Source organism: Oncorhynchus masou, chromosome 11, assembly GCF_036934945.1.
Source record: "Oncorhynchus masou masou isolate Uvic2021 chromosome 11, UVic_Omas_1.1, whole genome shotgun sequence".
In the NCBI taxonomy this organism is placed as follows: domain Eukaryota; kingdom Metazoa; phylum Chordata; class Actinopteri; order Salmoniformes; family Salmonidae; genus Oncorhynchus; species Oncorhynchus masou.
Window position 1 is genome coordinate 20479346 of NC_088222.1, and position 27692 is coordinate 20507037.

The following is a 27692-nucleotide window of genomic DNA, read 5'->3' on the forward strand; positions in this document are numbered from 1 at the left end:
AGTTTATGTGCCTAGCTAAGCTCCAGTGTATTAGTATAGTAGGGGCTGGTCTGTGTCCCGGCTCCCAAACCAGTCAGACTGACAGTTGCTCCGGAAGCCCAGGCATGCCAGTGGAAGAGCTCTGAAAAAGCATTGCCTCGTGTCTAATGATTCAAACCAGCAACGGCGCAGACGTGAACTAATCCACAAAGACCGCCAAAGCGCTCCCTGGACCAGCGAGGTGGATGAGGGGAGGGGAGCGGAGCGTGAAAACGAGAGTATGTGGGGAGCTGACACAGGGAAAATGAGGAAGAAATAAGACGAAGGCCAGGAAATAGGGTGGATACAGCTACCCATCCAGCTGGCAGAAACTCAGCTGTCATTCTTGTGCCTGCTCAATTCAGGGCCACACCTAAATTACGAGATCTCAACAATCCTGGTTGGCGCATAGCTCCAGCACTAGACTGCTTCAGCACAAGATACAAACAAGATCTGCAGCATGAAAAGGCCTATTTAAAATGGAAAGAGATTTTAAAAATATTTAAAAAAGATTATCTCAGAGTCAGGCAGACTTTCTGTCATAACATAGGGGGAGGAAAAGGAGTAGGTACTCTATTCACACTGAGGAGGTAATATGATGATATCACAGCAAAATTCTCATTTATAGTATTGAGACAATGTACACAATGTTCCCACTGACAGCACAAATAGGGAAATCTTTACTGATTTTGCCATATGTGTGTACACACACCTACGGATGTCAGGATGGCATCGTTTATATCATAACAAAGAGCTGACTATGGGCTTGCTCATGCTGTATGATCTATTGTACTCTAGTCACATTATAAGAAAATAAAGGCAGTTGCATTGCCATGGCAACTCTCAGTCTACACAGCCATGTCAGAACTTGTCCATGATCTCAGCAGGAGGCCCAGAACAGACAGCTACGAGGCCAATTTCTGTCTCTGAGGTGGGGCTTGGAACCCACCTCACCTTGTTTAGCCTCCATCCCCACTGACTGATAGAACTTCAACCTAAAGTGTAATCATCCCTGACCGCTGGCTACGTCCCTTCCGTCTTCAAGAGAGCGAGAGTTGCACCCCTTCTGAAGAAACCTACACTCGATTCCTCCGATGTCAACAACTACAGACCAGTATCCCTTCTTTCTTTTCTCTCCAAAACTCTTGAACGTGCCGTCCTTGGCCAGCTCTCCCGCTATCTCTCTCAGAATGACCTTCTTGATCCAAATCAGTCAGGTTTCAAGACTAGTCATTCAACTGAGACTGCTCTTCTCTGCATCACGGAGGCGCTCCGCACTGCTAAAGCTAACTCTCTCTCCTCTGCTCTCATCCTTCTAGACCTATCGGCTTCTTCGATACTGTGAACCATCAGATCCTCCTCTCCACCCTCTCCGAGTTGGGCATCTCCGGCGCGGCCCACGCTTGGATTGCGTCCTACCTGACAGGTCGCTCCTACCAGGTGGCGTGGCGAGAATCTGTCTCCTGCCACGCGCTCTCACCACTGGTGTCCCCCAGGGCTCTGTTCTAGGCCCTCTCCTATTCTCGCTATACACCAAGTCACTTGGCTCTGTCATAACCTCACATGGTCTCTCCTATCATTGCTATGCAGACGACACACAATTAATCTTCTCCTTTCCCCCTTCTGATGACCAAAATCGCATCTCTGCATGTCTGGCAGACATATCAGTGTGGATGACGGATCACCACCTCAAGCTGAACCTCGGCAAGACGGAGCTGCTCTTCCTCCCGGGGAAGGACTGCCCGTTCCATGATCTCGCCATCACGGTTGACAACTCCATTGTGTCCTCCTCCCAGAGCGCTCAGAACCTTGGCGTGATCCTGGACAACACCCTGTCGTTCTCAACCAACATCATGGCGGTGGCCCGTTCCTGTAGGTTCATGCTCTACAACATCCGCAGAGTACGACCCTGCCTCACACAGGAAGCGGCGCAGGTCCTAATCCAGGCACTTGTCATCTCCCGTCTGGATTACTGCAACTCGCTGTTGGCTGGGCTCCCTGCCTGTGCCATTAAACCCCTACAACTCATCCAGAACGCCGCAGCCCGTCTGGTGTTCAACCTTCCCAAGTTCTCTCACGTCACCCCGCTCCTCCGCTCTCTCCACTGGCTTCCAGTTGAAGCTCGCATCCGCTACAAGACCATGGTGCTTGCCTACGGAGCTGTGAGGGGAACGGCACCGCAGTACCTCCAGGCTCTGATCAGGCCCTACACCCAAGCAAGGGCACTGCGTTCATCCACCTCTGGCCTGCTCGCCTCCCTACCATTGAGGAAGTACAGTTCCCGCTCAGCCCAGTCAAAACTGTTCGCTGCTCTGGCCCCCCAATGGTGGAACAAACTCCTCACGACGCCAGGACAGCGGAGTCAATCACCACCTTCCGGAGACACCTGAAACCCCACCTCTTCAAGGAATACCTAGGATAGGATAAGTAATCCTTCTCACCCCCTTAATGATTTAGATGCACTATTGTAAAGTGGCTGTTCCACTGGATGTCAGAAGGTGAATTCACCAATTTGTAAGTCGCTCTGGATAAGAGCGTCTGCTAAATGACTTAACTGTAAATGTAAATGTAATCTTCTCACCCACAGCAACAAACCCCTGTTTCTATTTCTATTGAATATAGAACAAGAGCAGTGCATGAATGTACATTATGGTTTTCTCTTTCTCAATCAAAGCTTGAGATTGTTTTTAGACATTTATAATAGGAAGAAATGTTATTAGCATTTAATTATTCCCTTTCATCCAATAAAATGTATCAGATGTCCCTTCCATGAGATATTTCCATAATGTCATGATTTTAAACACCTGGTAACTGAGGGGTGGGGGGGTCAGAAAGAGAAGGGACAGCATATTTACCCGGAAAGGTGTGTGGGTTGGGTGACCCTCTCTTGAGGCACTTGGAACACAGTACATGAACAGTGTAGTAGAGCCCGGGCCACTCCTGCAGAAGGACATTCAGCTCCTCAACCAGTGGGATTATCGCTTGCCAAGCAGTCCAGATATTTGGCAGGGAGGCATGGCTGGCTATGGACAGTGACTCGGCCTGCAGCCTGCCCCGAGCCGGCTGGTAACTGACCACCACAGGCACTTTACCGCGATAGGCAAAGATCTGGTGCCTCCCGTCTGACCGCTGCACCACATGGCTGTTGATCTGCACACTGTAGCGTGCAAACAGTCCAGGAGGGAAGAGAAAGGGGAAGCTGTATTCAATCTGCAGCTGCTCCACAGAGAAGAACTGACTAGCAGCCACTGAGCTGCCGTTCACCCAGGCCTCGGCATGGGGCTCCTCATTGCTGACATAGCTGGGGAACTTGTACCAGACGGTGGCCCCGTTCAGAGGCTTGCTGCGGGGCTTGTTAATGCAGTAGCAGACCCCCATCTTCTCTAGCAGCTCCATGATGAGGTGGAGGTCCTGCTGGGTTTGGATGAGAGGTCTCAGGAGCAGCCGGATGATGTTAGAAGGCAGGAGGCCGTGGCTGAGGAAGCCCTCCACTTGGTGCTGTAGATGGGTAGCCCTGAGGTTCTCTCCATCTATAACTACACTGGTCCTCCTCTTGTCCCCCTTCTCACTGTCCGACAGTAGTCTCTCCAGCAGCGTGGACTCATCCCTCTGGAAGAAGACGTTGAGGATGGCAATGAAGCGTGGCAGGTTGTGAAAGACATACTCCTTTAGTGTCCGGCTGTCCTCGAAGTAGAGTAGCTTCCCACTCTCGTGTAGGTAGGACAGGGCACTCTGCAGGCGGTCCTCTGTGAGCCCAGCCTGGAGGCCCAAACGGGCCGAGTCCCACCATGAGAGCCACAGGTCCTGGGGCTTAAAGTGCAGCTCCTCCAGCATCTGCCAGGACTTGGGCAGCACGCGGTGGAGGTTGGGGAAGATGTCGCGATGGTCAGCCACTGACATGAGCTTCTCCCTCAGCCTCTGGATATTTATCTGGCTCTCTGTGCAGCTGACACACAGGACAGGGGACAGGATCTGTAGCCTGTGGTTCAGCATGTACTGCAGCTGGGCTTTCTTCCGTCTCAGGTTCTTGTCTGTGACGCCGTAGAAGAGGATGTGAGGGCTGGAGGTGCGGATGTTGTAGCCCTGCTCCAGGGCCTGGTCCACCTGGTGGACAAGGCTCCGCAGGCAATGGGTGTCCCACTTCTCCTGCAGGGAAATCTGTCTGTGGATATCAAGGTTCTTCCCCTCCACCTCCATGTCTCCACACAGGTCTGTGTGCGTGCCCACCATGCAGACCACAGCGTGGGGCACTTTGGCATTGAGGAGATGGAGGAAGTAGCCCACGTGGGGGTAAAAGTTCTTGGGTGAGTATGTTTTCAGATTCACAACGAGGATGTACAGAGCACCAGGTGAGAGAAAAAAAGGTTTGATGAGGTCATAGTTTGGCTTCCCTGACAGGTCATACACTAAAAATGTAAGACTGCGATCGGCGTCCGCTACCCAGTTAGTCACATCAACCCCTTTGTTCCCCTGAGCAGAGTTGGCATCCTGCTGCTCACTCACAACACTCTGCCTGAGCTGTGTTTTCCCAGCGTTTTTCATTCCCATCAGGACCAGTTTTAACCTGGGTTTCACAGCCAGCTGGGAATGTGCGAGTTCCTTTTGATAAGCACCGATGTAGGGGATCCCCTTCATGCAGACCTCATAGGGAGGCTGGATGAGGGGGTTATCCTTCACTTTCCAAATGTTTACCTTGGAAAGTTTTCCAAAGTTATCTGGGAGAATGGCTATTTGGTTACCCTGTAAAACAAGCTCCTCCAATCTATTTAGCTCCACAATGGAGTCGGGCAGATAAGTAATGTTATTATTGTCTAACCAGAGGTTTGCCAGCCTACGCAGCTGGCCTATCTCCTCTGGAACAAAAGACAGTTTATTTCTACTCAGGTAAAGCTCTTCTAGTCCTGTGATGTTTAGGATAACCTGGGGAAACTCCTCAAGCTCATTAGAGGATAGATTGACCATTTTAAGTCTCTGCAGGTTGCCAAATGAATGAGGCAGAGCTGTGAGGTTGTTACTGTCCAGCATCAGGCTCTCTAGGTTGTGCAGGTGACAGAATGTGTCTGGTAACGTGGAGATGTGAATGCTGCTGAGCCACAGGTTCTTGATGGACTGCAGCTTAGTGATGTCCTCTGGTAGACACGCAAACGTATTACCAGAGCAGTCGAGCTCCTCCATGTCACTGAGGGCAAGAATCTCTGGGGGAAACTGGTTCAGCTTGTTGTGATCAGCATCCAGAGAACGGAGCGTCTTGAGCTGTGAGAAGGACCTGGGGAAATCACATATGTCATTGAAGCTTATGTCCAGCTCCTCTAAACAATGCAGTGCCCCAATCTGTGATGGCAGGTACTGGATGTTGTTGTGACTGATGCAGAGCTTTTTCAGCCCCTTCAGCAGGCCTATGTCCTCAGAGAAGTGGCCCAAGCAGTTGTGGCTCATGTCCAGTTCCACAAGAGGACCCAGTTCAAACACCACAAAAGGAACTGTGACAAATTTGTTCCTGCGGAGGACAAGGCTACGCAGGTTTGTGAGGGTTGCCCCCAATCCTTCTGGTAGCTCGTGCAGCGAGTTATTGCCCAGATTGAGTACCTCTATATCGCTTATATTTTCAGGTAGAATGATCTTCTCCCTGTTTTGGGAGCAGAGGGTGAGCTGTCGCTGGTTGCTTCGCAGCTTCCTAGAGCGGAGAGCAGCATCTCTCCACAATTTAGCCGTTTTGAGATTGTTATCCTTGTCCCCCATGGTTTTGCAGACCGACACCTTGTTTTCATTGGGAGGAATCATCAATTCTCCTGGCAATATGGTGGTCTAGGTGCCCTTGTGTCATCGATTAGTGTTCTTATCATGAACAATCCAAACAACAGAGAAAACGACAGTAATTCCATTTCGAGCCAGAACAAGAAAACATCATGCTTTTCAATCGAATCAATACTGGACTTGGCCAGCAGTGCTTCACGCATCTTTATCTACGGCCGCGGACCGCACAATGAACAGGGAAACCTACCGCAATTTCAAATCCATTTTAGAACACAGGCGGTTGGGCTGGCCTCGCCAGCACATTCTCTAGTATCGTGGCATCCAATCGCGTCCTATTATCAAAAAAATGGCATGAACTCAAACAGCGACTAATGTCTCATCCCTGTGCCTCGCTCATCTCTCTGCCTGTTATCTCTCGCAAACTAGTCCTTACTGCTCAAGGGGGAGTGAAACAGCAGCAACGCCTAGATTAACACTGCGTCAGATTTTTTTGTCTACTTGGTTTAGTTCTCGATTGACAGCCCATGATGACAATGTATTGTTATTGCTAGGCAAGAACATTTATAATATTAAATAAAGGAATATGTCTTTTATCTAGAGCGAGAGGTATTTTCCTTTTTATTTAGATCACTTTTCTTACATATATTTTCCACACCCATTGAGTTGAGAAAGTTACCTGTATTATTCTATATTAAGCTAATTTTTCCATAATAATTCTGGTCAGATTGGATATAAAATTATTTTAGAAGAAAAAGACCAGAGTTTAAAGAATGTAGATTATGCAATGCTATTTAGATCGAACACCAGATATGTTATTGCGGAAGATAAAAAAATCTCTCTCTGCGAAAAGGTTATTTTCAGTAGCAGACATTGAAATTTACATGGTGCAAACATGACTCACTGGGACAAATACAAAACACGTACCACTTTCTCTTGATGGGAAACAGTGCGTGTTCTTTCGGCGCGTTATCTGCTTTGTCTCCATCTAATGGCTATGACGCGACTGCACCGGGTTTAGCAAAACCATTACATCACCATATTGTATAGAATGTTGAAATGTATTTTATTTAACTAGAAATCCTAGATTTACCGCTTATGGTAGAAATTTGATTAGTCCTTTTTGTTATGTACAAAACCAATTATCTTGAACCTGATGCAATGAAGCACAGACGTGTTAGAAATGTTAGGAGTTGTACCAATTGTACATGAAAGATTTAATGCAAATGTTATGCTAGTGTGTATAACAATTGTCCTTATCCATCGATCAATTGGCACTGTATATCGAGTCCAAGTTCAAATCGATTATAAAAATCAGCACAACAAAAACCAGACAGACAATACATGTCAAGAACTGTCAAAGTCCTTTAAACTATACTGTGCCCCCAGAAAGTGAAGAAAGCAGGCTAAAAATGATCACCCACTATTAACCAGAACAGGCACTAGTTAAGCAGTATAATAATATACATTTATATAATTACCAGTATCAGGAAATTAAAAATAGAAAAATAGAAGTACATTTTAGTTGCTTAAAATGTTTTTGTACTTGGTATGGTTTGTAACAAGGCAGTATAATTACTGGAGTTAATACATATTTATTAGTAATAAAATAAATTAAGACAATAGCTAAATAGTTCAGACATTGTTCGCATGTGAGCTTGTGCAAAAATGTATAATGTAAATCAAAAAGTACATGCATTGCTTACACCAAACTTAAAGCCGACATCTTCAATTGTCTTGAACCAATTTTAAAAGCCTTGTGTGCTCTGTAAAAATAAACTCATGCAAGGCCTCTAACAGACAGAGTCAAGTAAATTTGGCAGCTTTACACTAGCAGCCCATATGTGTTATTTTGCCCACTGATCTTTTACCCAATTATGGGCAAGAGATCTGATTAACCGTTTGACCAATTAGTGGCAAAAGATCCAAAGTGGGTTGCCTGTATAAACACAGCCTTCGAGAGTTCGGAGCAAAAAATGTTTGGTTTTAAGACAATATGAAAGACACATTTAAAAATCAGTCTTTAAAGAAAATCCCTAGCATATGTCTTAGTCCTACTGTAGCAATCTACAGAGGATGTCAAAAGGCAGCAACAAAATTCACATTGTGGTAAGTGGCACTACTAGTCCAATTAAACGACTATCCACACAGTCCCACAATTGAGAAAAAAAAAAGACCCTTCGATTGAGTGGGAAAAGTGCTATGATTTTTTTTAAAGCCATGGGGGTAAAACAGACATGGGATGCCTGCTTAAAGGCCTTAATGCAGGACTCTCAGAGCCAGGGGATGCAGAGCCGAGGTCTAGTCTCTGCTGCGGGGGGTATGTGGGGGTGGGGCTCCTTCCACAGGGGCAGAGCTGGGCACAGTCCGCAGCTGTCCTTCGTGCATGCGCTCGTTGATGCGCAGTTGGCAGCCGTCTTGCAGCATGCGCATTGCAATGTGGCCGATATTGCGTGAGTCATCCAGGCCAGAGTGAGGGCGGCCCTCGTATTTTAGTCCCAGCTTCTCAAGCATGCAACTCAGCTTGGTCTGGGTGCAAGGGACCTGTGGAAAAGGGAAGATTCTACTCAACATAGTGTATCTAAGGAATGTCTTACATTCTTCTACATTTAGAGAGATTTCAGCTAATTTCATATCATACAAAAAAAAAAAACCTTATAGAAGTTCCCGTATAATGTTTTGATGTTGATCCACTTCTTTGCAAACTGTGGAAATCTGAGACGATTTAAACGGCACTGGGTGTTCATGAACTTGCTCATGTCCCAAGATCTGTGGAAATAACAAAAGCACATAGTTGTATACTAATGAGAACACTTAATATCTTGCTAGCGTTATCATTAATACACCTGCTTCATCCACCATTTTCTGCCCCAAAAAAAAGCAGTTACAAACTCTTATATGAACATTACATTGTGTGAAGTATTTTTAATTATACTATTCAAGTCCTTCAAAATAGTTCAGTCAATGTCTATGCCTGGTGTCTCACCTGTGTTATTCCTGTCAACTTTACACAGAACTCTGACAGCTGTGTGTTGACTTCTGGTCTGACATATTCCTGAAAGCTGTCTTCCTACAAGTAAAACCAGTGTCAATCATGATACCAAAACATTTGTGTATTATTTGCATCAACAACTAATGTTAAATCGAAAGTCTATACATCTATGACCTGTATGATTGTACACACAAGCCTAACAATGCATTGCTTCTAACAATGCCCCCTCCATTCCCACTCACAATCTCTAAAGTGTGCGTGTTGAGCAGAACCATTGGGAACTCAATGATTTCATGAGTGAAGTCAGCGGGGTTGTCCTGTTCACACGTTGCTTCAAAGTCCACCACGCAGATGTAGTCGTAGTAGGTGTCCGTGGCTTCACCCGCTGTTACAGACTGCGTCATCGACAGCTTCTGTTTCTTGTAGTAGTTCTTCAACCGCTTCTTCATCACATCCTTCACACCCCTACACACACAAATTGGGTTAATTTGACATTCAGTGGAATGGAACTTCAGAGGCATGTCTAGCAGAGATCCTGGGGCATATTCATGAAGCTGGTTATGGTGGAAAACGTTTCTTAAAAACAGGAGCAAACAGAATGGGGAGGGACCAACCTGAATTTGTCAAATAAAAAAAATCTCGATTTAGTTTGGACTAATGATTACGCCCCTGGTCTCCAATGGATTATGATTGTAGCCATCTCCTGCTGAAACACTACACTAATTACAGGATTGTAACGTGGTATTTGATTACATACAGCACAATTCCTTAGCAACTGAAACAAGTGTACCTACATACCTTGTGTCAAGCTTCAATTCTGCCAGTTTGGCACGAAGCTCATCCTTGTTCATGCGGTTCATATGTCCATTTGCAAGAGCAATCTCTTTGTAAACAGGATCACTGAAGTCGCCGTGAGTAGGAGACGTTTGAGGGACGGGTTCACCGATGTTACTACAAACTGACTCTGCAGCAAGACTATGACATATAGGAAGGAATGTACCGTCAATGTTAGTCACATAAGTAGGTACTGTAGCTTCCTAGCTAGTTTAACATATCCCTGGATTCTATTTCTACTCCAATATTGCAAGCTAGCTAGCAGTAGCTACTAACCTTGGCATCTTCCTCCGGTTTAGAGGACAATTTCACATTGCCACCCGTCTTGAATATTCTCTTTGTATTCCTCCATTTTTGACATAGGATTGTCTCAACCAATTGGGGGGGGGGGGGTTAGCTTGCTAGTTGCTAACATACTGGTAAGGTGTATCTTGACTGTGTTGTTGGCAGCCAATCATCCTGTCCTCTTGACTGTTTCCGCGCTTTCTTCACGCGTCAGTGCTCCACTTGGCGCATGACATTTTTTTTTTTATCCGAAGTGTATCGCTGATCAACGTTATATAATAATAGAAAACCACTGTTTTATTCGTTTTCCAATCTTGTTCTGACAAGACACGTTGTCGGAATAATTTTGGTAAAGTAATTGTGTGTGAAAAACAAACAAACATTCCGGTGGGGTGATAATCATGATTTGTCGACGGCACAGATGGTTTGTGTACATAGCAGGTTAGGAAAATGAGGTTAAGGTTAGAAAAAGTGATAGGCTAATATTACGGTTGTCAACAACTTGTCCCCGACGCGACCAGTAGATGGCGCTGTAGGCCTACTCTATCTAGCCACACCCGTAGAACAAGAGGTGGTGCTGAATTCAGACCCCTCCTCAATAGGAAACCTACGGGCAGGAACACCTTCCTCAGAGGTGAGTTTTCCTCCACGTCTAATTATTAGAAGTCTCCCTGTAAATGAATTCAGCCGCACCAGAAGAGTATGCAACTCTGATGCTTCTTACCAGAAACAGACCATGTACCCCACACAAAGGTTTAAGGAAAGGGGGTACAAAGACAATAGGGCAAAAGATACCAATGATCGTTTTGAAGGGCTAACACAGTTGGAACGCCTTCTTCCAAAAGTTAAAGAAAATGCAGAACATGTCCCCCACTCTTCACCCAATACTCACCATTGGGGAAGGCATTTAAAGACATTAAGCCTGTGTGGCTCAGTCGGTAGAGCATGGCGCTTGCAACGCCAAGCGTCGTGGGTTCGATTCCCACTGGGGCCACCCATATGCAAAAGTAGTGGCCCCAGCCGACTTGTAAGTCGCTTTGGACAAAAGCGTCTGCTAAATGGGATATATTATTATTATATTATATTATTATATATATTATTATCAGGAAGCACTGGTACATTGATAGTGGCCCACAATTGAAACCCATCTTTAAATATCACTCAAGTATGGCCTTTAAAAGACCCCCAAACGTGAAAGACAGTGGTCAAATTTGATTTTCCACCGGAGAAAAGGGAAACTTCTTGGACAAGGTTCCGGAGGGTAATTACAAATGTGGCCAATGTGCTCAATGCAGTTTCAAGTACAAATGTGACTCATTTACCCACCCCTGCACAGGATGAAGATGTACGATCAAAAGACTGATTACCTGCATGTCAACCAATGTTTACATATTGAAATTTTCTTGCGGTCTGTCTTACATAGGGAAAACCTGTAGAAGCCTAAAAACCCAGTGTCAGGCATAGGTGTATAGGTGGCAGGGAAGTCAGGCGCAGGAGAGTCAAACGGAGTACAAAATGTCTTTTAATAATGTCCACGTAGTATTCTCCATCACACTAAAATGTACATAAACAAACATGGGTACGAGGACCCGCCGCGCACCTGTACAATATCAAACTACACTGACAATAAAACAATCTCTGACAAAGACATGAGGGGAAACAGAGGGTTAAATACATAACAGGTAATGAATGGGATTGAAAACAGGTGTGTGGGAAGACAAAGCAAAACCAATGGAAAATGAAAAATGGATCAATGATGGTTAGAAGATCGGTGACGTCGAACGCTAAGCACCGCCCGAACAAGGAGAGGCAACGACTTCGGCAGAAGTTGTGACACCCGGATCAGTGAGCACCGCAGCAATATACCGACTTGTGAGACAAAACAAATTCTGGTTGCTGTTCATTTTGTACAAGCTGGACATCCTATTAGTTCTTTGAGATACATTGGAATAGAATTGGTCAAGATGTCACGCAGGGGAGGGGACATTGAGAGGAAACTTCTTCAATGGGAATCTTTCTGGATCCACAGGCTCAACACAATGTCGCCACTTGGTCTTAACGAGTTTGACTTAAAACTGTTTTTAGATTCAAAATGTCCAAATTTTTTCGTTTTTTTATCCTAATTAAATATTGTATGTATATATAGTACCAGTCAAAAGTTGACACACCTACTCATTCAAGGGTTTTTCTTTATTTGGAATATTGGAATAATAGTGAAGACATCAAAACTATTAAATAACGCATATGGAATCATGTAGTACCCAAAAAAAGTGTTAAACAAATCAAAAATATATTTTCTATTTGAGATTCTTCAAAGTAGCCACCCTTTGCTTTGATGATAGCTTTGCACACTCTTGGCATCAGGAAGTGCCCCAATACTATTCATGATTAACCACTCATGGTGTGATCGTGATAACATACAGAAACTCGACCTAGAATACCTCACAATCAAATGCCGACCGTATTACCTCCCAAAATAATTCTCTTTGGTTGTAGTCACAGCCGTGTATATTCCCCCTCAAGCCGATACCACAATGGCCCTCCAAGAACTTCACTGGACTTTATGCAAACTGGAAACCACATATCCTGAGGCCGAATTTCTTGTAGTTAGGGATTTTGACAAAGCAAATTTGAGGAAAACGCTACCGAAGTTCTATCAACACATTGACTGTCGTACTCGCGCTGCTAAAACACTTGACCACTACTACTCCAACTTCCGGGAAGCCTACGAGGCCCTCCCCCTCCCTCCCTATGGCAAATCTGATCACGACTCCATTTTGCTCCTCCCTTCCTATAGGCAAAAACTCAAACAGGAAGTACCCGTGCTAAGGACTATTCAACGGTGGTCTGACCAATCGGAATCCACACTTCAAGATTGTTTTGATCACACAGACTGGGATATGTTCCGGGTTGGCTCTGAGAATAACATCAACGAATACATGGATATGGTGACTGAGTTCATAAGGAAGTGTATAGGAAATGTTGTACCCACTGTGACTATTAAAACCTACCCTAACCAGAAACCGTGGAGAGTTAGCAGCATTTGCGCAAAACTGAACGCGCGAGGCACCGCATTTAACCATGGAAAGGTGACTGGGAATATGGCTGAATACAAACAGTGTATTTATTCCCTCCGCAAGGCAATCAAACAGGCACAACGTCAGTATAGAGACAAAGTGGAGTCGCAAGTCAATGGCTCAGACACGAGACATATGTGGCAGGGTCTACAGACAATCACGGTCTACAAAGGGAAAACCAGCCACGGACACCGACTACTTGCTTCTGGACAAGCTAAACACCTTCTTCGCCCGCTTTGAGGATAACACAGGGCCAACGACACGGCCCGCTATCAAGGACCGTGGGCTCTCCTTCTCCGTGGCCGACTTGAGTAAGACATTTAAGCGTGTTAAACCTCACAAAGCTGCCAGCTCAGACGGCATCCCTAGCCACATCCTCAAAGCATGCACAGACCAGCTGGCTGGAGTGTTCACGGACATATTCAATCTCTCCCTATCCTAGTCTGCTGTTCCCACTTGCTTCAAGATGCCCACCACTGTTCTTGTACCCAAGAAAGCAAAGGTGACTGAACTAAATGACTATCGCCCTGTAGCACTCACTTCTGTCATCATGAAGTTCTTTGAGAGGCTAGGATTATATCACCTCTACCTTACCTGACACACTAGACCCACTTCAATTTGCTTGCCGACTCAATAGATCCACAGAAGATGCAATCACCAACACACTGCACACTGCCCTATCCCATCTGGACAAGAGGAATACCTATGTAAGAATGCTGTTCACTGACTATAGCTCAGCATTCAACAACATAGTACCCTCCAAGCTCATCATTAAGCTCTGAGCCCTGGGTCTGAACCCCGCCCTGTGCAACTGGGTCCAGGACTTCCTGACGGGCCGCCCGCCAGGTGGTGAAGGTAGGAAACATCTCCACTTCGCTGATCCTCCACACAGGGGCCCCACAAGGGTGCAGGCTCAGCCCCCTCCTGAACTCCCTGTTCACCCATGACTGTGTGGCCATGCACACCTCCAACTCAATCAATGAGTTGAATAACTTCACATAATTGTAAGGGAGGGTTTGACATACATACATTAGTCTAAATATTATATTTCTGGATTTCATAAATGATAATTAGGCTAAAGGTACGGCGTCCTTATGCCCTACATATGTCCAAGCAGCTGGCCGTAAGGTGTTCAAGCTGAGTTTGTGATGTCTATGCAATGTATCTGTATGAGTTTCATGTCAGGTCATGCTGCCAAGGGAAATGCACACTCTCAATGTGGAATTTTGTCTTTTCTTAAAAATTAAAATGACCTAAATCACGTGTCTTACTCAGCTGTGATATGAGAGTGATATGCCTTCGAGAAACACACAAAAGTAGGTAGTCATTACTTCCCAGAGTCCCAAAAGTCTAGTCTCACAGTAGTTGAGCAACATAACTGAAGATGATGTTTGTGATGTCAGGTCATGCTAAAGGAAATTCACACAAATTGTAGAGCCCTTTTCATTAGTAAAGTTTGTCATCACTTAAAGGCGCTGAATGGTCAATCTGACATCTGCATTTTTCGTTCAGCATTTACGGTGATATGGCCTCTGCAGAAATCAGGGCATTCATACTTATTGCTGTGCGAAGCAGAGCAGAGCTGTTGTCTAGATGGTAGGTATACATGGGATCAGACACCGCAGACTTCCAGTGGCAATAATGCTTACTTTTGTTATGTAAATTTGGTTAAAAGTCATTCAGATGTCATGGAAAATGTGTATAAACCCTTAATAAACCCTTAATAGTGAATAATCAGGTCTCTACATGGAAATAGATAGCTCCTGCACTTCTTTCATCCCAAGTCAAGCACTGCTTAAAGGCAGCATATTGCTCTTAGTGATCAAGGCAGATCAGACTATTCTCCTCCTCACTTAGTTCACCCTTAGTGAAATTGTTTTAGGTGTATTTGATATAGCCTAGCAGTGAACTCTTCAGCAAACAGTCATCTGTTAATGGGGCAATCTCAAATCAAATTGTATTTGTCACATACCGAATACAACAGGTGTAGCGTGAAATGCTTACTTACAACAGGTGTACCGTGAAATGCTTACTTACAAGTCCTTAACCAACAATGCAGTTAAGAACATTTAGTTGAGAAAATATTTACTAAATGAAGTTAAAACAAAAAGTAAACACAAAATAACAATGAGGCTATATACAGGGGGTACCGGTACAGAGTCAATTTGCGGGGGTACAGGTTAGTCGAGGTAATTAGTCGAGCAGCAGTGCAAAAACAAACTGGGGTGGGGATGTCAATGCAAATAGCCCGGGTGATTAATTAATTAATTGTTCAGCAGTCTCATGGCTTGGGGGGTAGAAGATGTAAAGGAGCCTTTTGGACCTAGACTTGGAGATCCGGTACCGCTTGCCGTGCGGTAGCAGAGAGAACAGTCTATGACTTGGGTGACTTGAGTCTGCCAATTGTTTGAGCCTTCCTCTGACATTGCCTAGTATATAGGTCCTGGATGGCAGGAAGCTTGGCTCCAGTGATGTACTGGGCTGTAGGCACTACTCTCTGTAGCGCCTTACGGTCGGATGCCAAGCAGCTGCTCTCGATAGTGCAGCTGTAGACATTTTTGAGGATCTGGGGACCCATGCTAAATCTTTTCAGTCTCCTGAGGGGGAAAAGGCATTGTCGTGTCCTCTTCACGACTGTCTTGGTGTGTTTGGACCATGATAGTTTGTTGGTGATGTGGACACCAAGGAACTTGAATCTCTCGATCCGCTCCACTACAGCCCCATCGATGTGAATGGGGGCGTGTTCGGCCCTCCTTTTCCTGTAGTCCACTATAATCTCCTTTGTCTTGCTCACGTTGAGTGAGTTTGTTTTCCTGGCACCACACTACTAGGTCTCTGTCCTCCTCTGAGTTCTGCAGTTCCTACATCCATTTTTGGATCCATATTCTTTTAGCCCTGAGTGCCAGTGAGGGGTATCCTATGAAGCAGGTTTGAGGGGTTAGGGATGTAACTTTGGTCAACAGTATTTGTATGTATTATGGATCCTCATTAGTTGTGGTCCAGGAAAATTAAGGCAGTTATACAATTTTAAAAACATTACAAAACATTCATAACAGATTTCACAACACACTAAGTGTGTGCCCTCAGGCCCCTACCACATATCTACAACACAAAATCCCTGTGTATGTTATCGTGTGTGTATGCATGTGTCTATGCCTAAGTTGATGTTGCTTCACAGTCCCCACTGTTCCATAAGGTATATTTTTATGTTTAAAAAAAATCTGATTCTACTGCTTGCATCAGTTACCTGTTGTGGAATAGAGTTCCATGTAGTAATGGCTCTATGAAGTACTGTGCGCCTCCCATAGTCTGTTCTGGACTTGGGGACTGTGAAGAGAACTGGCATGTCTTGTGGAGTATGCATGGGTGTCTGAGTTGTGTGCTTGTCATTTAAAACAGACAGCTCGGTGCATTTAACACGTCAAAACCTTTCATAAATACAAGTAGTGATGAAGTCAATCTCTCCTCCACTTTGACCCAGGAGAGATTGACATGCATATTATTGTTTGCTCTCGGGGTGTACATCCAAGGGCCAGCCATGCTGCCTTGTTCTGAGCTGATTGGAATTTTTCTATGTCCCTCTTTGTGGCACCTGACAACATGACTGAACAGTAGTCCAGGTGCGATAAAACTAGGGCCTGTAGAACCTGCCTTGTTGATGGTGCTGTTAAGAAGGTAGAGTAGCGCTTTATTATGGACAGACATCTCCCCATCTTAGCTACTGTTGTATCAAGTTCCAGTTCAACTCCGGATAACCGGTCATACGAAAGTGGCTTACTTTTTATACAGATACATTTCTATGCTAACGAATCATAACTTGTTCCAGGGCAGGCTAACACGGCTAATTCCACTTACCATGAATGAAATGACTCTGCCACAGTTCTTGACTTGGGATGAAAGAAGTGCAGGAGCTATCTTTTTCCAAGTCTGTTCACAAAAATACACAAATGACATTATGCTAAAGACACCTGATTATTCCCTGTTAAGAGTTTATACACATTTTTCATGACTTTTAACCAAATGTTCATGACTATTATTACAGCCTACATGAAAAAGCAAGCATTGACACCAGAAGGCTGCTGTGTCTGATCCCATGTAGACCTACCATCTCCTGCCGTTGATCTTAACCCCCAATTTCAAACCGTTTACTGTCACGCACAGATTCACAGACTAGCGGCAAATAAACTTGAACAAAGCGGAATCAGGAAATGAATGCCCACTCGCCATTCTATTCAATGTCGAACCCGCCTTCATTCTTCTTTGATCAATCGATTGTGCCTCATTGTGTGTATCTGGGCCGGCAATAGGCTACTTAGTTTCACAGAAGAGGTGGTACGCAATTCCTCCAAAATATTAAGTGCCGGTACGGCACTATGGACAGCACTTGCCCAAGTCAAGCACTGCTCTGTCACAAGTTGAAGACCAATTAAATCAGATTCCCTCCCTCTTGATTTTGAAAAATGTTCACTAAAGTAGTGCACTGAGACTTTACAACAGCTGTATTAGCGGACCAATACAGCCTTCTGCAGCGGGTAGAAAATGTTTTACACACATTTTAGAGCAGTTGTTTCTAAAAATGTATATGTGTGAATAAAGTTTGACAGGGGAAAAGTCATGCCCTGGGAATCACCAGGAACCTCACAATATGATATGACGATACTTAGGTGCGGATACGATATGTATTGTGATTCTCACAATTCTATGTGAATTGCGATTAGATACACCCACACCATCACACCTCCATGCTTCACAGTGGGAACCACACATGCGGAGATCATCCGTTCACATACTCTGCGTCTCAAAGTCACGGCGTTTGGAACCAAAAAAAGTACAGATATTCACCGGTATAATGTTTCTTGGCCCTGTTGGTCAATTTCTTCAACAAATAATCAGGTCTACATAATTATCAAACATACATTAGTAATGGAAACAGACACTTGAAGTATTAAAATACTCCTTTTAGTAATACAATTGTAGGCAGAAGTTGATACAGAGTACTGTATAACAGTATATGATAGCTCTCCCCAAGTTCTGAAAAATGTCTTAAGACATCCTGTAACTCATATAGCCTCCCCAATCCCCCTTACATAACTTTCCCTAGCAACAACATTTTAATAAATCTAACCTCCCACTGACAGCAGGAACCATCTTACCAGCAAGTAAAAACTTAGAAGTGGGTTTTACCAAAACTTGGACCTTTCATCACAAGTATAGAGCCATAACAATGTGAACGAGTGTAAGCATCTTCTGACAGGTGGCTGGTTTCATCAGGTCTGTGGCAGCCTTGTGTTCTCAGAAAACCAGATAACCACGGTGGGATCCAGACAGGAGGAGTCTGAATGTAGACGCCTTCTGATAGTGTCTGAAGGTCACAACACTCAAAACAGATTAACACACACACACACACACACACACACACACACACACACACACACACACACACACACACACACACACACACACACACACACACACACACACACACACACACACACACACACACACACACACAGGTCTCCTGAAGACGAGACCTTACAGTTTATCATAACAGAATTGATTAACCCTTTAAAAGGTATAAGGCTTTGGTTTAACCTTCTTCAGCCCAAGCAAGTCTCTTCTTATTGGTGTCCTTTAGTAGTGTTTTCTTTGCAACAATTTGACCATGAAGGCCTGATTCACACAGTCTCCTCTGAACAGTTGATGTTGAGATGTCTTTTACTTGAATTCTGTGAAGCATTTATTTTGGCTTCAATTTCTGAGGCTGATAACTCAGAGATTCTTGTTCTAGGTCCCAAGAAACAAATAGATCTTCTGTTGAATCTGACAATTAATCTTGAGGTTGTACAGTCGTCTCAAATAAAACTGAAGTACCTGGGCGTTACTCTGGTCCCTGATCTCTCTTTTGACGAACATATCAAGATTGTTTCAAGGACAACTTTTTTCCATCTGCGTAACATTGCAAAGATCAGACATTTTCTGTCCAAAATTGATGCAGAAAAATGTATCCATGCTTTTGTTACTTCTAGGTTAGACTACTGCAATGCTCTACTTTCATTACATGGGCTTGCTCCTACCTATCTTTCCGATTTGGTCCTGCCGTACATACCTACACATACGCTACGGTCACAAGACGCAGGCCTCCTAATTGTCCCTAGAATTTCTAAGCAAACAGCTGGAGGCAGGGCTTTCTCCTATAGAGCTCCATTTTTATGAAATGGTCTGACTACCCACGTGAGAGATGCAGACTCGGTCTCAGCCTTCAAGTCTTTATTGAAGTCTCATCTCTTTGGTAGGTCCTATGATTAAGTGTAGTCTGGCCCAGGAGTGTGAAGGTGAACGGAAAGGCACTGGAGCAATGAACCGCCCTTGCTGTCTCTGACAAGCCGGTTGCCCTCTCTCCACTGGGATTCTCTGCCTCTAACCCTATTACAGCGGCAGAGTCACTGGCTTACTGGTGCTCTTCCATGCCGTCCCTAGGAGGGGTGCATCACTTGAGTGGGTTGAGTCACTGATGTGGTCTTCCTGTCTGGGTTGGTGCCCCCCCTTGGGTTATGCCGTGGCGTAGATCTTTGTGGGCTATACTCCGCCTTGTCTCAGGATGGTAAGTTGGTGGTTGAAGGTATCCCTCTAGTGGTGTGGGGGCTGTGCTTTGGCAAAGTGGGTGGGGTTACATCCTGCCTGTTTGGCCCTGTCCGTGGGAATCATCGGATGGGGCCACAGTGTCTCCTGACCCCTCCTGTCTAAGCCTCCAGTATTTATGCTGCAGTAGTTTATGTGTCAGGGGCCTAGGGTCAGTCTGTTATAACTGGAGTATTTCTCCAGTGTCCTGTGTGAATTTAAGTATGCTCTCTCTAATTCTCTCTTTTGGGGGACATGAGCCCTAGGACCATGCCTCAGGACTACCTGGCATGACTCCTTGCTGTCCCCAGTCCACTTGGCCGTGCTGCTGCTCCAGTTTCAACTGTTCTGCCTGAGGCTATGGAACCCTGACCTGTTCACCGGACGTGCTACCTGTCCCAGACCTGCTGTTTTCAACTCTCGAGAGACAGCAGGAGCGGTAGAGATACTCTCAATGATCGGCTATGAAAAACCAACTGACATTTACGCCTGAGGTGCTGACCTGTTGCACCCTCGACAACTACTGTGATTATTATTTGACCATGCTAGTCATTTATGAACATTTGAACATCTTGGCCATGTCCTGTTATAATCTCCACCCGGCACAGCCAGAAGAGGACTGGCACCCCTCATAGCCTGGTTCCTCTCTAGGTTTCTTCCGAGTTTTTCCTAGCCACTGTGCTTCTACACCTGCATTGCTTGCTGTTTGGGGTTTTAGGCTGGGTTTCTGTACAGCACTTTGAGATATCAGCTGATGTAAGGGCTATATAAATGTATTTTATTTTTTTAACATCCTCTGCAGCAGAGGTAACTCTGGGTCTTCCTTTCGTGTGGCAGTCCTCATGAGAGCCAGTTTCATCATAGCGCTCGATGGTTTTTGCAACTGCACTTGAATTGACTTTCAAAGTTCTTGAAATGTCTCACATTGACTGACCATGTCTTAAAGTAACGTTGACCTGTTCTTGTCATATGGACTTGGCCTTTTACCAAATAGGGCTACCTTCTGTATACCACCCCTACCTTGTCACAACACAACTGATTGGCCCAAACACATTAAGGAAATACATTCCACTAATGTCTTTTTAACAAGGCACACCTGTTAATTGAAACTCTTTCCAGGTGATTATCTCATGAATCTGGTTGAAAGAATGCCAAGAGTGTGCAAAGCTGCCATCAAAGAAAAGGGTGGCTCAAATATATTTGGATTTGAACCCTTTTTGGTTACTACATGATTCCATATGCATTATAGTAGTATAGTATTGATGTCGTCACTATTATTCTCCAATGTAGAAAATAGTAAAAATATAGAAAAACCCTTGAATGAGTAGGTCTGTCCAAGCTGTTGACTGGTACCATACAATTCAAAAGTTTGGGATCACATAGAAATGTCCTTGTTTCTGGAAGAAAAGCACTTTTTGTCCATTAAAATAACATCAAATTGATCGGAAATACAGTGTAGACCTTGTTAATGACTATTGTGGCTGGAAATGGCTGATTTTTTTAATGGAATATCTTATTGGCGTACAGAGGCCCATTATCAGCAACTATCACTCCTGTGTTCCGATGGCACGTTGTGTTAGCCTTTTAAAATAAGCTTGGAATAGCTAATTGATCATTAGAAAACCCTTTTGCAATTAAATTAGCACAGCTGAAAACTGTCTGTCTGATTAAAGAAGCAATAAAACTGGCCTTCTTTAGACTAGTTGATTATCTGGAGCGTCAGCATTTGTGGGTTCGATTACAGGCTCAAAATGGCCAGAAACAAAGACCTTTCTTCTGAAACTCAGTCTATTCTTGATCTGATATAAACATTTATAAATTATAAACCGGTAGACTAATAACTGACATCAACATTACTATTAAAACGAAGTGAGGTGTTTGTGTGTTTTGTTAACAAATGGCACAGTATGATTCTTTATCAAGAATAGTGAATTTTAGATCTCACAGTCTTGTTTCAGTTGGGAACTGACCAATAAAAACATGTTAAGAAACTAAAAACACCCTCAATAAAAACCGTCTAATTACAGAGCACTGGTATAATGCCTATCGCTGTTGATCCTCCACCTTGTTGACACACCCACTTTCAATATCCACTGTCGTATTATGGATGAAGCCTGAGCTGGAATGTGAAGCTAACTGAAGCTGGTTAGTTTTAGAAAACCCTGAGTAGATAGGTTGCTTCAAAGGATACCCGTTGTCATTTAGCGATTTGTAATCATAAAGCTTTTCATATTACCCACAGTAATAATACCACCTCTGTACTTCAAAGAGTTTAAACTAACAAAATATTCTTGATCTCTGAATATTTATTTAACATTTTCAAAATCAATATAATACAGCATCTTAAAAAGATAAAATATCTGGACCTACAAAATCCATCCTAATACTTGGTTTTAAAAACATATCCAATGACATTTATATCAAGCAGCATAGTGAACACAGTAAAACATTTCAATTGGAGTAAATGAAAACATGAGCAGACAAATGTGCATTTCTTAAGTTGAGTCCCAAATTAATTCCTACCATTCCCTCCTTTAAAAATGGAAGGAATTAATAACACACAACCACACCAGAATGAACTTTGTACAAACGTATGGTGCAAATCCTGAAGTGACTTGAAGGGCCCATTTCAATTCTGAGGTCTATTACTTAACAGACATCAAATTAAAGAACTCAAGAAATGTGACCTGAGAGGACATGGACATTTGGTTTCCAAATAGATTATTTAAAATCACTGAATTTGGCATCCATAATTAGAAACACTGTTCTTCCAATTATTCAGACATTTACATTACATTTACATTTAAGTCATTTAGCAGACGCTCTTATCCAGAGCGACTTACAAATTGGTGAATTCACCTTCTGACATCCAGTGGAACAGCCACTTTACAATAGTGCATCTAAATCATTTAAGGGGGGGGGGGGGTGAGAAGGATAACTTATCCTATCCTAGGTATTCCTTGAAGAGGATCATCATAAGTGATCATCATAAGTGAAAAGCTATACAAGTAGTTGTTTTTTGAACTAGATCAGCCATAGCTCTTTTCTCTTTCATGACAGTTATGTATAATCTCTTGTTTTGTTTCTTTTTTTGTGATAAAAAATATATTTCATATTCAATAGGCTACATTGATATTATATTAATTAGTGTTACCAGTTAGTGTAATTTTCCTGTTGAGTCAACAATGGCTCATCTCAACACATAGATCAGTTACAAAAGGTAGATGGTCCAGTAAAGACCTACACTGAGAAATGTCTGTTTATTAAACCGGTCATGCAATCTGTAAAATGTCCCATCTAAGCATTGAAAATATGATCATCCACAGAGTATATAGCCCCCATCCAAAAACCTTAATATCCTTATAACACCCCCTTTCTTTTTCTTATTGCTTTTGTTCCACCAAGCATGGCAAGACTGGCCTCCTGTTGAGTGAATTTTAAAAGAAATGAAACATTTTCACAACTGATCTGGAACAGCCCTTTGAACAAAAACACACTTTAAAAGGATACTTTGGGATTTTGGCAATGAGGCCCATTGTCTACTTCCCCAGAGCCATTTTTATGTCTGTGTCCAGTATGAAGGAAGTTAGAGGTAGTTTTGCGAGCCAATGCTAACTAGCTTTTGCACAGTGACAAAGTCTATGAGTATCTGCTAGCAGATACACATAAGACTTCCAGTCATTGGGCTAACACTAGTTAGCAATTGCGCTAGCTAGCAACTTCCTTCAAACTGCACGCAGAGACAAATGGTATCTACGAGTTAATACGACTCTTCTTGCCAAAATCCTGAAGTTTTCCTTTAAGAATCACTTTTTTTTTCAGTAGTAAGGTTGAATCTCCTCATATCCTGAATATCTTGGACACTCTGGGCAGATCCCATGGGAGCACCTGGGACTACCGTAGTGATCGAAGTGAATTCCCAAATAAAAGGAGTGCATCTGCTGGGTACTGCTGAAGCTACCCTGGCCATCACTCTTCAGAGCAGGCCGGATAATCCTGTAGTTCTGGCCCTGGTTGCTGTCCCAGTATGTCTGGCCATTGACTTTATAGCAGATGGCAAACTCTACCTTCTCGTGTGGTATCAGTGCAGCTGGAAGGGAAACCTCGAAGGAGAAGGTATCACGGTCCGAGTCCGTGTATGTGTCCTTGACATAATGGCACTCCAAGTCGGTGTAGCTTTTCCAGGTGTCAAAGGTCAAACGCACCTTTAGAGACTTCTCGAAGGACAGGTTTTTTACCTTCACAGTTCCAGCCAGTGCCCTCTTTTTCAACATGCAATTTTCCAAGCAGACAAGCTCGGTCTCCAAACGCTGGCGGAAGAGCAGGTAGTCAGAAGAGGGCTGGGTGAAATCCAGCACCAGTCTGTCCTCATCTGTTAATTTGAGCGCAGCGCTGAACAGATCTGTGATGTTGAGTGGAATGTCAATGGCATTGTCGAACAAGGAATAAACCTTCACCTTGGTGAGGGCCAGGCCATTGTGGTCGGCAAAGGACACTCGCCTTTTGGGTTTCCCATTCTCCTCATGAATAGCGCTCTCTGATTTAATCTGCTTAGGAGGAGCAGAGGATTTGAACCTCAGGCAAGGGTTCAGACAGGGTCGTAGTGGTTTCAGTGATTTTGGGGTCCTGTAGCAGAAGTCATCGTTCGACAGGTAGAGAGGCATGGCAAATTCAATCAGCCTGATGGACTTGAGGAAAAAGGCCAAATACACTAAGGGAAGAAAAAGAAAAAAACATACCAGAAAGTTGTGGTGAAACAATTGTCATTCAACAAGTTACTTCAAACAATGTTTGCCAGAGAACAAATTCTCTAGTGAGATGCATACAGTACTCTTGCTGAATTTACACACAAAACATTATGCAACAGTAGGCTACGTGTGGTCACAGAGAAACATAGCGTCTTTGACTTTCATTAAAGGAAATAGCTTATTTCAGCTGACAGAGGTCCCGATTTATGTACAGCCATCACATGCCTCTGGTTGTATGTTGTATAAGATCAATGTTTAAGTTACCAAAAGGTATTCTCTAACCTTCCTTTTCAAGATGAATAATCATGCCTTTACCATTTGTAGTCATTTGAAAAAAGGGTAGGTGATCATTTATAGCCTTCTGAAATGCTGTTTGTATTTTTCTCAAACAAACAATCAATTAATTTGTTGTCTCCATACCTACATTTCATGTACTTGACACATTTGATTGGCTAGTCTTGTCTTGGTGGTGAAGCAGTAGCACTGTCATCAGTCCTCTGATCTGACTAGGCAGCATACATTGCATTCGGGAAAGTATTCAGACTCCCTTCACCTTTTCCACATTTTGTTACATTACAACCTTATTCTAAAATTGATTAAATTGTTTCCCCCCTCAATCTACAGACAATACCCCATAATAACAAAGCGAAAATTAGTTAGGAAATGTTATCACATTTATTTAAACCTTTTTTTTTTTACAAAAGTAATCAAACCCTTTGAGACTCGAAATTGAGCTCAGGTGCATCATGTTTCCATTGATCATCCTTGAAATGTTTCTACAAATTGTTTGGAGTCCATCTGTATTAAATTCAAATGATTGGACATGATTTGGAAAGGCACACCTGTCCATTTAAGGTCCCATAGTTGACAGTGCAGGTCAGAGCAAAAACCCAGCAATGAGGTCGAAGGAATTGTTTGTGGAGCTATGAGACGTGATTGTGTCGCGGCACAGATCTGGGGAAGGGTAACAAAACATCTCTGCAGCATTGAAGGTCCCCAAGAACAGTGGCCTCCATCATTCTTAAATTGAAGAAGTTTGGAACCAACACGACTCTTCCTAGAGCTGGCCACCCAGCAAAACTGATCAATCAGTGGAGAAGGGCCTTGGTCAGGAATGTGACCATGAACCTGAACCTGTTCTCTGGTCTGTGAGGACCAAGATTGAACTTTTTGGCCCGAATGCCAAGCGTCACGTCTGGAGGGAATCAGATATCACCTGGCCAATACCATCCCTACAGTGAAGTATGGTGGTGGCAGCATCATGTTGTGGGGATGTTTTTCAATTAATCAATTTTAGAATAAGGCTGTAACGTAACAAAAGGTGGAAAAAGTGAAGGGGTCTGAATACTTTCCTAATGCACTGTAGTTCCTGTAAACTTTGCATTAGCCATATGGTTGTTTTTGTCATACTACTTGGCGTTGTTTAGTATGTCTACATTGTTTACAGTGTGTGTGAAGGAACAAAGATGCGCTCTGAGTGATAGGCTTCACCGGCATTTACAGCGCACTTCCGGGTTTTCCGATCACAAGTAAAACCGATTAGTATCAACCGTGATAAAACGGATACGATAACGAGGAGATGGGCACAACCCTAGTGTTCACTTAAGACCATGGCAGCAGAACGTTTTAGCAAATTCAGAGTGCAGGCTGACGTGGACTCAATCCTAGGTCTCTTTGCATGTCAGTGACAGAGCCAACAGTTTCTTCACTTGGTTGTGCTCATAGCGCACCATGGCCGTTAGAAGATTATACCTATAGTCTGAAGTTGCAGGGAGAAATGGTGTGTGTGAACAGTGACAAACCTCACCCACAAAAGGCCCCAGTCCTTGACCCACAGCACTCTCCTTTACCCACTGTCCTGTCTGCTCTGGGGCGCCTGTGAGAGACTTCACCTCAAATGCCCACATTCATTTACTACTGTGGATGAACTGGGTCTCTGTCCTGCACTGTAATATAAGCATCCACTTGAACCATTTTAGAAATCACTCAGTTTTCCTAAGTGCACCAATATATCAACTTTAATTTAAAAAAATACAAGGTAAACGTGATTAAAATCAATTTTACATGGTATTACATTTTTAAAAAGTAAACATTTTAAATAGTTAAATACTTTTACGAGTGCGTCTGAACATTTTGATATTTAAACTCATATTATTCAATTTGAACGATCATATTCTATATTTGGATTGATAAGAGTAACACGCCCCCTTGGACTATACATGTGGTTTAAAGCGATGTTCTACGTGCCGTCACCAACATGAAAATGACTGCTGTGGCTTCTGCTACATAGTATGAGGACAAAAATGTTTTATTAAAAACTAGTATTTTAATAATCTTCGATTTGAGAGAGTCAGTGCGTTCCGACCTGTGGGGTTCTCCAGCTGTACTTACTGCTGGATACACAGGTCGAACCTATTCTGGCTAGCGCCTTGTATAGCGCTGGCTGTATGCCCCCATGGGTCCTCGAAAGCTTATATCTGACAGATTTGGCTACACCACTAAACTTTAACCACTTACATGGATTTCAGAACAGTAATGCTACCGATATGGCTATTATTTACTCAGTGTTACGCACATGTTGTCCTGTATTTAGTATTATACCAGATGAGACTGGTGCCCCGCATTTAGTATTACGCCAGCTCTAGTCTTTCAGGGGTATATTCATTCCGCCCATTCGGTTGCAAAACGTTTCTTAAACGGAACCTAAAGGAACGAAGCAGGGACGGAGCTAAATGAATTTGTCCACTAGAAGTTCGAGTTTTGCTCAGTTTGGTTCTTAAACGGGTTCCGTAATGAATATACCGCTGGTTTCAGCTTCTTTGAATATGGAACAAAAACGGAACTCAATGTTATAGGCTATGTTACTAACCACTGCAAACTGGAGTGGTTAGTAACTAACACAAGTTATATGTTCATTATCAGTCAAGAAACAAGCTTACCTTGTGCAGTTTGTTAGAAATATTTGCAATTAATTAAGCGATAGGGTACGTCTACCAGTCAGAAATCACCATTGCACGGTCAACAGCGGTAAAAGCTCCTCTTCCGTGTCGTTTATATGTGGGCTACAATGTAGGTATAGATATCACTTTTGCAGCAATGTTACTCTATAATTGCTACAAATCAATGACCTGTCGCAACTTCACGAACTGTACCCAGTTTCAGTCATGCCACCGGCTCGTTGCTTTAAACGCCATACTGGGTTCACAGGGTATATAAATAAAATAAAACATGCTGGTTTCACGTGAACGTGTACCTGTAGCCAATCACAGTAGGCCGTGAAGGAATGCTCGGTGAATGATGGGGCAGGTTCGAGACAGTGGATATATGGTTTTGTAGAACGACTGTGAGGCCGTCAGTTCCGGTGACTTT

At 43.6% G+C, this 27692-nt stretch overlaps 2 protein-coding genes and 1 pseudogene across 2 annotated transcripts in view; all 3 read right to left on the reverse strand.

The window, feature by feature from the left end:
- The window catches only part of LOC135548288 (malignant fibrous histiocytoma-amplified sequence 1 homolog), a 39402-nt gene extending 33171 nt beyond the window's left edge, over positions 1 to 6231 (reverse strand). The window contains exon 1 of the mRNA XM_064977736.1: positions 2874 to 6231. Within this exon, the coding sequence (XP_064833808.1) occupies positions 2874 to 5799 (2926 nt within the window). The 5' untranslated portion in view covers positions 5800 to 6231. The remainder of the gene's footprint in view (positions 1 to 2873) is intronic.
- Positions 6232 to 6811: 580 nt separating this feature from the next.
- LOC135548294 (3'-5' exoribonuclease 1-like) lies at positions 6812 to 10089 on the reverse strand (annotated as a pseudogene).
- Positions 10090 to 21879: 11790 nt separating this feature from the next.
- Positions 21880 to 27527, reverse strand: LOC135548293 (protein phosphatase 1 regulatory subunit 3B-like). The gene is made up of 2 exons (XM_064977746.1): positions 27263 to 27527; positions 21880 to 24286 (listed from the first exon to the last, which is right to left on the reverse strand). The coding sequence occupies exon 2, from the start codon at positions 24237 to 24239 to the stop codon at positions 23394 to 23396; it is 846 nt and encodes a 281-aa protein (XP_064833818.1). The 5' UTR covers positions 24240 to 24286; positions 27263 to 27527; the 3' UTR covers positions 21880 to 23393.
- Positions 27528 to 27692: the final 165 nt, after the last annotated feature.

Excerpts from the sequence above, each read along its gene's own strand:
- LOC135548293 (XM_064977746.1), bottom strand. The coding sequence starts at position 24,239 with ATGCCTCTCTACCTGTCGAACGATGACTTCTGCTACAGGACCCCAAAA.